The 11,133-nt window shown below is 64.6% G+C and overlaps 1 protein-coding gene across 1 annotated transcript in view; it reads right to left on the bottom strand.

Moving 5' to 3' along the window:
* The window catches only part of FLNC (filamin C), a 71,341-nt gene that overhangs the window by 47,399 nt on the left and 12,809 nt on the right, over nt 1–11,133 (bottom strand). The window contains 10 exon segments of the mRNA XM_075071596.1: nt 99–235; nt 533–659; nt 1,037–1,174; nt 2,843–3,043; nt 3,131–3,293; nt 4,542–4,619; nt 4,983–5,101; nt 5,342–5,492; nt 7,104–7,201; nt 9,241–9,489. Of these exon segments, the coding sequence (XP_074927697.1) occupies nt 99–235; nt 533–659; nt 1,037–1,174; nt 2,843–3,043; nt 3,131–3,293; nt 4,542–4,619; nt 4,983–5,101; nt 5,342–5,492; nt 7,104–7,201; nt 9,241–9,489 (1,461 nt within the window).

The following is an 11,133-nucleotide window of genomic DNA, read 5'->3' as shown; positions in this document are numbered from 1 at the left end:
ATCCCTCCCTCCCCCCAGGCCCCACTGCCTGCTCCCCTCAGACCCCTCCCTCCCCCTGGATTCCTCCTCCCCCCAGGCCCCACTGCCCGCTCTCTTACCCAGTGTCCCCACTTCAGTGCCGATCGCCTCCACCACGAAGTCGGCTGATTTGCCCACCATGCCGGTCTCCAGACCCGGGCCCCAGGCCCTGACTTTCTGGGTGCCCGGCTCTGGCGCCACCTGCACCTCGAAGGGGCTGCGAAGGAGACAGAGGGTCAGAGCCAGGGGACCCTGGGCAGCCAGGCTGCTGCTCTGCGACCGAGATACCACTAGTGTAACGAGTGTGCCAGGGCTCAGGCCGCTCCCCGGCTCGAGAGCACAGAAGGCCCCGGGCAGGAATCTGCAGGTGTTGCCACCAGGGTGCTCTGAGCGCCTCCTTCCGCTTCACACGCGCGTGCAAGGCTCCGGCACTAGTCCAGACATGGCTCCAGGCTTGGCGCAGCCCCTGCCCCAAGCACCACAGGCCGGCGAGGGGCACGGGCCAGTCCCTTACCTGCGGGGGATGCTGTAGCCACCCCAGGAGATTGCCACCACGTATTTGCCAGGCACCACGGGGTAGTAGTCACATTCGTACACCCCCTCGCCAGCCTCCCGCACCTTCACCGGCTCCTCCGTGCCTTCTGCAGAAAGAGGGGCAAGGCAGTGAGAGCTGAGCCAGGCCAGGGAGCTCCCAGCCCCGCCTGAGCGGCGACCGGGGCAGGACTCATGCCCATCGCCAGCCGTCTGCGTGGCAGAACCCGGCGCTTTCTGCTCTAGAGACCCCAAGCTAGAGAGAGCCGGCCAGTGTGACATGCTCTGTCCAGCAGGAGGCAGCACTGACATGCACACACCACCAGCACCTCGCTCTCCCGACTCGGCCTGTGACTCAGTTTCCCCAGCGCTCCGGCCCGAGGACAGGCTGACAGAGAGAGATGGGTCTTTCCCATGATGCTCCTGGGCACTGGCCCTCTCCTCCTGCCTCGGCCCCACACCGCTCCCCCTCCTGCCCGGCACTCACTTGGCCCCTTCACCACGACCTTCAGCTTCCCGCTGCCTGCGCCCTTGGTGTAGACCTTGAAATCAGCCACTTCCTTGACCCGCACACCCTTGGGCTGGAGGCCCCGGCCTGTGGCCCGGCAGGCGTTGGGGCTGCAGGCTGTGGGGCCAGAGAAGAGAGAGCTTAGTGGGGAGGTGCCCCTGGCTGCCACCCTCCTGCCCCTCATCCAGGCCGCCCGGCTGGCTTGCTCGCCTGTGTCTGGGACTGTGCCGTGGGCAGCCCCTGTCTGTGCCACCTGGGAGATCTCACAGCCCAGGCAGCCTAGACCCACGCAGCCGGGGCACCCGGGGGTCTGTGCCCAGGCCAGGCAGCCCGTCGGCCCAGAGCAGGGGCTGGAGGAGGATTAAATGGACCCTCTCTCCGGCCTGCAAAGGGGCAGGGGCTGTCTCACGGGGGGGGGCGGGGGGGGAGCAGACACAGACCGGCCCAGCCTGGGGGGGATGGGGGCACCAAGCCAGGGGAAGGAATGGGGGGGCAGGGTTAGCCGCAATGAGGGGCACTGAGCAATGGGAGAGCTGGCTGCTCCCAGCAGGCAGCAAGGGCGTCCTAACCCCGGCTTGCCTTGTGCCTCAGTTTACCCATCTGAAGAATGGAGCCCCCCACTTGACCCCCAGCAGGCTAGGGAATATCTGGGGCTGCTATACACACAGCACTGGGGGCAGAGGGGCGCAGTGCAGGGCCCGGAGCCCACCCCGCTTACCCCAGCCTGGGAGCTCCGTTCCCCTGCTCCTGCCAGTGTCCCAGAGACACACCCTCCCCCGCCCGGCTCGCTGCCCTCCTCCTGGGGAGGTGCNGGGAGCAGACACAGACCGGCCCAGCCTGGGGGGGATGGGGGCACCAAGCCAGGGGAAGGAATGGGGGGGCAGGGTTAGCCGCAATGAGGGGCACTGAGCAATGGGAGAGCTGGCTGCTCCCAGCAGGCAGCAAGGGCGTCCTAACCCCGGCTTGCCTTGTGCCTCAGTTTACCCATCTGAAGAATGGAGCCCCCCACTTGACCCCCAGCAGGCTAGGGAATATCTGGGGCTGCTATACACACAGCACTGGGGGCAGAGGGGCGCAGTGCAGGGCCCGGAGCCCACCCCGCTTACCCCAGCCTGGGAGCTCCGTTCCCCTGCTCCTGCCAGTGTCCCAGAGACACACCCTCCCCCGCCCGGCTCGCTGCCCTCCTCCTGGGGAGGTGCTGGGCCCCACAACCCCTGTTGCGTGGGCATCTGGCCAGCCAGGAGCTGCTGGACCCTCCTGGCCCATGGGGCTGGAGCTGGGCTGTCCAGGACCTGGGGGGCACCATCAGGGGGCCCGGCTCCCCCCCAGGCGGGGCTGAGTGTGCATGGGCGGGGGAAGCCATCTCAGGGTGGCCAGGCAGCGGGAGGAAGCCGCGGTGAGTCAGGGATTCCTGTTTGCGTGGTGGGGCCGGGGCTGGTGGGATGGGGAGGTTGCCTGAGTTTCCGGGTCACTGCGTACCAGGGACTGGTGTCTCCTGGCCGGCCGGGGGGGAACTCCTCCCCCCAGGCTGCAGCAGAGGGGGCAGAGGCTGTTCGGGGCACAGTGCCACAAAGCATCACCCTACCACTCCGCTCTCTGAGCAGGGTCCCCTCCATGCCCCGCCCCCAGCCCCACCGGCTGGTCAGGGGGTCAGCCAGTGCCCCCCCAGCAGGCTGTGGGGTTTGCACAGAGGGTGGGCACCAGCTGGGGGCACGGGGCTTGAACAGAGGGTGGGCACTGGCCAGGGGGCGCAGGGCTGGCACCGAGGGCGGGGCGGGCTCTCACCTTCGGAGACGTTGACGGGGAAGGGGCTCCGGGGGATCTGGGTGCCAGCGAAGGTGACGTTGATGGTGTGGGGTCCCTCCAGTACAGGCCGGTAGGTGCAGCGGAAGGTGCTGTCGCCTTTGTCCTCCAGCACCACCTCCACGGTGTCGCGCCGGCCCTGCGGGTCCACGATGACCACGCCCACGTCGCCCGTGCCCGCGCCTGGCACAGATGGGCAGCGTGAGCACCAGACCCCGGCAGGGCTCCCCCAGCCGCCCCCAGGCCCTGGCCTCCGCCCCGCACCCCTACCTGCGGTGTAGATGTCGAAGTATGTGGGCTTGTTGGCCACGTTGCCCACAGGCTCCAGGCCAGGCCCCCGTGCCATCACCTTGTTGGCATCACCCAGCGCCATGCCCACATCGACGTTGAAGGGGCTCTTGTCAATGTTCTGCCCGGCAAACAGCACCGTGACCTGGGCCGAGAGAGCACTGGGTGAATCCTGGGCCCTGGGTAGAACCCAGGGTGAGCAGGGGGGGCACTGGGGTGGGGGCACAGCCCCCTGACCATGGGGGGCTGGGCTGCTGTTTGCATAGGGCCTATGATCCTGCCAGAGCACTTCTGAATGCAGCCACTGCCAGGGGGATATGGCAGGAGGGCAGGAGAACCCCGCATGGAGCAACCAAACAGCCCCCTGTGGCGTTACTGACATAATCTGTGACCATGTAGATCATTGTTGCAACCACTGTTACACATTTGCAGCAAACACTGTGCAAAGGTTGTTGTGTGAGGTGTCTCTGGAAAGGTTCTGATTTGCTGGCTGTCATTACGCTGTCTGGGTGTGTGTATCATTGTTGTGGTTGAAGTTATGAATATTGGCACGGGACTTGTATCTCAATGTGATCTGATTCTAAGGAGCCTTAGTAAAGCATCTGGCCAGCTTCTTGAGAAAGGAATTTGCAAGTTAAGCGCCCAGTCAAGAAACACGTAACTGACAATGCACCTTGGGAGACTCCAATCCACATGGGAGCTTTCCTGGGAACGTTCAAACTACGGTCAGGCTGACAAAGCCCTGGCTGGGATGATTTAGTTGGGGGTGGTCCTGCTTTGAGCAGGGGGTGGGACTAGAACCTCCTGAGGTCCCTTCCACCCCTGATATTCTGTGAACATGTGAAGAACTGAGTCATGCACGGACATGTGACTTGCCCATGTGACTCCAAGCTCCATCTTGCTGCTGTGAATTCCACAGCAAGGGAGAGCCTGTCCCTCCACCTGGAAGATGCTATAAAAGGCCGATGCCTCATCTCCACTTGGTCTTCAATCCTGCTTTTTACCTCTGGAGGGACTTGGCTACAGATTGAAGCTCTGAACAAAGGACTGACTGACCCATCCCAGCTGGGGATGTTCCAGAGACTTGATTTAAACCTGCAACTTATTCCATCACTGCTACAAGCCTGAACCAAGAACTTTGCTGTTACTGGATGGAATTGATTCCATTTAACCAATTCTAGCTCTCATCTCTATCTTTTTCCTTTTATGAATAAACCTTTGGATTTTAGATTCTAAAGGATTGGCAACAGTGTGATTTGTGGGTATATTGACCTGGGTGTGGGGCTGTGTGGCCCTGGGCGGAGGGGCCATCTGTGCCCAGCCAGCGGCACCAGCCCCCCCTCTGCCTCAGGGCAGGTTCAGGCTGGGGGCTCCAGCCGGGTGGGCAGCTCACCTTGTGCAGCCCGGCCACCTTGGGCACGTAGGTCACCGAGTACGTCCGCTTCTTGTCGTTGTTGGCAACTACCTTGGCCTGCGGAGGAAGGGCCCAGAGTGAGGCTGCGGTGGAGGCTGTGCCGGGGGCCGCAAGGGCACCTGGGGACTGGGGGGCCCCAGCCGTGCCCAACTCCGCCCCAGGGCGACTCACTCACATGGTGCCCACCAGAGAAACGAGGCGATAGAAGCAGCGAGGTACAGGGCGTCGTTGAGAGTCAAACGGGGAATCAGGGTCAGAGCCGGGGATAGAACCCAGGAGTCCTGGCTCCCAGTCCTGCTCTACCCACTAGACCCTGCTGCTCAGACCTCCTGCTCTCTGTGCCCTGGCCCCATGAGGGGGCAGGGGAATCCGCTGGGCAGGGGGTGCGAGAGTGGCAGGCTGACCTCCAGGAGCCCCTACCTCCTCGGTGTGTCCCTCGGGGTCCTCGATGTAGACCAGCACCTCGCCCAGCCCTGCCTCCAGGGTCTCCACCGTGAACTGGGCCGGCTTCAGCACCGTGTTCCCGTGGGGCTCGATCCCTGTGGTGCCGGGACAGAGGGGCTCAGGTGGGGGCACCAGCCGGGGCTGCTCCCCCATAGCCCTGCCCTGAGTGCTTCTACCCCCTCCCACTCCCCCTGTTCCTGCCCCTCCCCCAGTTCCTGCCCCCATCCTGTCCCCTCCCCTCCCTGCAGCCATGGGGCAGCTGTTAAGGCAGAGACCCCTGCCCCAGGTCCCCCCCACCAGGCTGGTCCCTGCAGCGGGTGGGGGTGGGGGCCTACCAGGGCCGTAGGCAATGGCTTTCTTGGGGTTCAGCTGCTTGGAGCGCAGGGGGGCCCCAGGCTTCAGCTTGGCCTTGGGAAACTGGGACAGGTAGGTCATGACGGAGTGTTCGTCGACATCAGGGTCCACGATCTCCTCTGGGGCGATCACCTGGGGAGAAGGAGCGTGGCCTGTGGTCAAGGCGTGGCCCCGAGAGCTCCCCCAGCCCCACCGAGAGCGCCCTGCCCCAACGCGCCCTGCCCCTGAGAGCCAACCCCCAGCCCCACCGAGAGACCCGGCCCCTGAGAGTGGATGCCCAGAGCCCCAGCCCCACCGAGAGCCCCGCCCTGAGAGTCGACCCCAGAGTCCCCCAGCCCCACTGAGAGCGCCCCGCCCTTGAGGATCTGACCCAGACCTCAGCCCCCGAAAACTCCCCTGCGAGAGCTAGACCAGGATCCCCAGCCCTCCTGAGAATTCCCCTGCCAATTGCACTTCCTGACCCCCGAGAGCCAACCACCCCTCGGAGCCATGAGAACCTCCCAGCCCTTGACATGCCACCCCCAGGTTCCCTGGCCCCCCCCTGGGCCCACAGCCCCATCGCTGCCCACGGAGACCCCCCAGCCCGACATGGACCTCAGGACCCCAGGTCCTGAGACCCCCGCCCATATGGCTGCCCCCAGGGCTCTCCTGACCCCCAGCCCTGAACGGGGGGGGGGGGGGGTTGCTGAGGGCGAACTGGGTTCCGCCCCCCCCCTAGCAGTGACGGCGTGTTGGGGCCGTGCCAGGTGCCTGAGTGACGAGCTGCCACCCCTTCACCCCAAGGTTGCCAGTGCAACCCCCACCCCCCAGCTACTTCCCAGTGCCAGGCCAGGCCTGTCTGTGCCCGACAAGGCAGTGAACCAGACCCAGCCCAGGAGGCAGCTCTCCCATGTGTCAGTAGCGTAGCTGGTGGGAAGTCGCCGCCAGGGGCACAGGCAGGGGAGCGGGGAGGTCGTCTGGGGCATGGCCAGAGGGGGACAAGGGAGGCGCCTTATGTATTTTGCTCCCCCTACCTGAAACTGGCCTACGCCCTGCCATGTGTACCCTGAGGACTGATTCCCAGATTGCTGGCTGGGGGGGACTGTGCCCATGCCTGGCTTCCCCACCTGCCCCCAGCGCAGAGAACAGCCCAGGCATGCCCCCCCATCTGGCCCCCGCACAGGAGTGTGCCCCAGCCCAGAGAATGACCCTGGAGTGCCCAGGGGTGCCCCCCTATCTGGTCCCCACACGAGGGGAGTGCCCCAGCCCAGAGAATGACCCTGGAGCACCCAGGGGTGCCCCCCAGTCTGGCCCCTGCACAGGAGTGTGCTCCAGCCCAGAGTATGACCCTGGAGCACCCAGGGGGAGTGCCCCAGCCCAGATAATGACCCTGGAGCACCCGATCTGGCCCTCGCATGGAGGGTGTACCCCAGCCCAGAGAATGACCCCAGAGTGCCCAGAGGTGCCCCCCTGTCTGACACCTGCACGGGGGGTGTGCTCCAGCCTAGAGAACAGCCCGGGGGTGCCCCCATCTGGCTCCTGCACGGAGGGTGTACCCCAGCCCAGAGAATGACCCCGGAGTGCCCAGGGGTGTCCCCTGTCTGGCCCCCACAGGGGTCGTGCTCGTGCCCCAGCCCAGAGAATGACCCAGGGGTGCCCCCTTGTCTGGCCCCTTCACGGTGTCATGCCCCAGCCCAGAGAATGACCCTGGAGCGCCCAGGGGCACCCCCTGTCTGGCCCCCGCACGGCAGGGGGGTCCCGTACCTGGGGTACGCCCAGCCAGTCATCCGCCTGCTGCATGGCTTCCCGGGCATTCTCCACGGGCTGCTTGGGGTCCCAGGTCTCCCAGTCCGGGCACAGGCCTGTGGGGAAGGAGCGGGGGAGACCGAGTCAGATCGGTGGGCGGGGCAGGCACGGCCTTGGCAGAGAGATACGTCTCTCCAGGAGCCCTGCTGACAATGGAGCATTGTGGGCTTCCCTGGCACTGTGCCAGCTCCAGTCTGGGGGCTCCTGGATCCTCGCTGGGGTCCCTATGGGCATGGGAGTGCCCCACTCCTGGAGTGGGAGACAAACCAGAGCCATATTCCTTTGCCTCCCCCTCCCCCCCAACTGGACTCAGGACAGCTCCTTCCTCCCTCCTGTCCAGCCTAGTGCCTAGGGGGTAGAGCCAGGCCTGGCCCCATGTGTGCCTCAGTTTCCCCATCTGAGTCATGCAGCAGCGGTGGGGGTGGGTATAATTGGCACTCAGAGCTCCCAGGCAGCGAGAGCTGGCGAAGGGAAGAGAACTAGCTCACAGCCGCCTTCCATGTGGTGCAGGCTCCCCCCGTCGCCCACCCAGGGGGAGCGTCTGTGAGCGAATGTGGGGCACATGTCTGGGGGGTGGATTTGCACTGCTGTGTGGTCTGTGTCTTTGCGAGGGCCATGGTTGTGTGTATTGAGCGTGGTGCACAGGCGCTGGGGGTCTGGAGGGCTGTGTGTGCTGGGGGGGCTGCATGAGGAGCGGGGGACAGGTGTTTGTGGTGTGGGATATCGGAGCTGGGTGTCTGTCGGAGGGGATGAACAAAGGCTGTATAGGGGCTGGCTGTAGGGGGCTTTGCATAGGTGTGTGTGTGTAGGAGTGTGTAGGGGAGTGCACAGTGTGTGGGTACAGAGGGAGGGTGTATGGGGGTGTCTCGGGGTGTACAGAGCTACAGGATGGGTACAGGGGTGTTTGGGGGGTACAGGGCAGGTACAGAGGCATACAAGGAGTGTGCGGGGAGTACAGGGGGGTACGGGGCATACAAGGTGTGACGAAGTGGGACCAGTTTTGATGTTTCCTCTGAATACTGTGGGGTGGGCTCAGCTCTGGCCGACCCTCTGTCACTTGGCAACTACTGGCCAGGCCCTGCCCCCCTGCCAGGGGCGCTAAAGGTGCTGGAGACAGAGACATCAGGTGACCTCCTGGCCCCCACAGAGAGGGAGGGGTTGGGGGGGGCTGGGGAACTGGCTGGAAAATGGAGGGGACCCCTGAGGAGGCTCGGGCGTCCCAGCGGGGCTGTGGCCTCCCTGGTGCCCAAGATGGACCTAACTAAACGGGGGTCCCGTTCTCTGTACCTACAAGCTCTGTTTTAGCCCATGTTCCTGCCATCGAATAAACCTCTGTGTTACTGGCGGGCTGAGAGTCAGGTCTGACTGCGAAGTGGGGGTGCAGGACCCTCTGGCTGCCCCAGGACCCCACCTGGGTGGACTCGTTGGGGGAAGTGCATGGAAGGGCACATGCTGAATGCTACGGGTGAGCTTCCTGCCCTGCAGACAGTCTGCTCCGAGGGAGAGGAGGCTCCCCAAAGTCCTGCCTGGCTTTGTGGGGAGCAGTTCCAGAGCATCACCCAGGGACTCCATGACACAAGGCAGATACAGGGGTGTATGGGTGTGCAGAGGGTGTGTGGGGAGTATAAGGGGCTTGGGGGTACTGGGCAGGTAGAGGGGGTACAGGGCAGGTGGGGGACACAGGGCAGGTATGAGGCAGGTACAGGGGGTGTATGGGGGGTGTACGGGGTACAGGGCAGGTCCAGGGTGTATGGATGGATATGGGATGTAGAGGGGGGGGACAGGGAAGGTCCAAGGGATGTATGGGGGGTGTACGGGTATACAGGGCAGGTATTGGGGGTACAGCATATGTCCAGGGGTTCCAGAGGTGTATGGGTGGATAAGGGGGGTCCGGGGCAGGTCCAGGGGTGTATGGGTGAATAAGGGGGGTCCGGGGCAGATCTAGGGGTCCGGGGCAGGTCCAGGGGCGTATGGTGGATAAGAGGGGTCTGGGTCAGGTCTGTGGGGTCCAGGGCAGGTCCAGGGGTGTATGGGTGGATATGTGGGGTCCAGGGCAGGTCTGGGGAGTCCGGGCCAGGTCCAGAGACCCACTCACCTGGGGCGCAGTTGTCCACCAGGGCGCCCAGGGCTTTGCCATCCTGCCAGTCCCGGTGGAAGTTGGTGATGGGCAGCTGGGGCACCTTGTTCTGAATCCAGCCCAGCAGCCGCTGCTTCGGTGTCTGCTTCTTGGCGTCCTCCTCGTCCTCGTCCTCCCACATGGGCATGGAGATGGAGTAGTGCAGGATCAGCGTCCAGATCAGCCCCAGGATCAGCTTCAGGTTCCCGTCCACGATGGCTTTACTGTCTGTGGGGCAGGGCGGTCAGGCAGGGGGCACCAGCTGCCCCTGGGGGGGTCTCACAGCCATCAGCAGCCCCCCGTGGGCACTAGGCTGGGATCACCAGGAGCATGGCTGGCAGATGCCCCTCACTCCTGACCCACAGCCCCCTGCTGTCCCATCCTGCCCCCGCTTCTGGGGGAGAGCCAGAGGCAACTTGCTCAGGGCGGGGGCAGGGGCAGGGGCAAAGACCCCCATAGCCAGTACTCTCCCCACCCCAACAGGATTCTCAAACTGGGCAGCTGGGACCCCCACCCCTGACTCTCCAGAGGGGGTTCATGGGGTGCTGTGTGCCCCTCCCCCACGCTCTGGCAGCACACCAGGCTTGGGCCCAAGGAACAATGCTCCCGCCCGCCCCTTCCTGCTCCTCACTCTTTCCATAAACACTGTCCGGGCGGAGCCGCAGGGGCCAGGCTGAGAGCAGAGCTGGTGGGGGGCTAACAATGGACCCCCCCGCAGGCCTCAGACTCAGCAGGGACAAGGGGTGCCCCAGTGCAGGCCGAGCACTGAATGTCTCCAATCCAGCCTGATCCCCTCCCTCACCCACTGCAGCTCCTCCCCCTCCCCCTGCACCTCTGCTCTCTCCCCTGGCCATGCTGTCACTCCATCACCCCTCTGCCCCACACACCAGGCATCCTGCTAAGCCCAAGCTGCGGGAGAATCCCCACCAGCACGGAGCACTACGGAGCTTCTGACACACAGCCGGCCAGTCCCGCTCCCAGCCAGCAGGGGACAGCATTGCCTCACTGCCTGGGGGGATGGGAACGCCGACCCAGCTTGCTTCATACACCCAGCAGGCCCTGCACTTCTGCCAACTGAGGGGGCAGCTGGAGCCAGTGGGAGATGTCAACGCTGGAGGAAGCGGCATTTCTGTGCTGCGGGTGCTCTGGTGGCCGGGCCATACCCATGTGGGTGCCCCCACTCGGTGCCGCTGCCATGCGGCGGGGTGTGAACCCTGCCATTCCGACACTTGTCAGTTCTGCCAGCCATGTTCTGCTCTCCCACAGGGCAGGGAGGGACTATCTCAGATCCAGCGTCACTGGGAGTGTTACACAGCGGCTGCACCTCACCCCAGAAGTGGCTGCATTTCAGAGGTGGAGGCCCAACACGTGTGTGGATATGAGATATACATGCGCCAGCTCCGCTATGGGCGTCCCAGGCCTGGTCCCATGCTCAGCCCCATGGAGCCACTAGCTCCACACGCTGGGGACACCGGCTGGGGGCTGCCAGGCTCGGTGGCTCTGAAAATCATTAGCAGCCTCCCAGTGGAGCAGAGCCTGGGCTCCCCGGGGCGCCGCTGCGCAAACCCTCCTCGCCTAGACTAACAATGGCCCCCGCCAGCACCTGCCTGTGCTGTGCAACCACACAGGGAGGGGGAAACTGAGGCAGAGCGACTGACTCCCCCCAGAGAAAATAGTGATTCAGTGGAAAAGCCAAGAACAGAACCCAGGAGTCCTGGCTCCCTCCCACCTCCCCAACCATTAAATTCCCCTCCCCTCCCACACCCAAGAACAGAACCCAAGAGTCCTGGCTCCCCCACCCACCTCCCCAACCATTAAACTCCACTTGGAATGGAACTCAGGAGGTGCGGGAGGGCAGCCAGGACGCTAGGC

The sequence above is a fragment of the Chelonoidis abingdonii genome, chromosome 1 (genome assembly GCF_003597395.2).
Source record: "Chelonoidis abingdonii isolate Lonesome George chromosome 1, CheloAbing_2.0, whole genome shotgun sequence".
Taxonomy (NCBI): Eukaryota; Metazoa; Chordata; order Testudines; family Testudinidae; genus Chelonoidis; species Chelonoidis abingdonii.
This window is presented reverse-complemented; position numbering and strand designations above follow the sequence as displayed.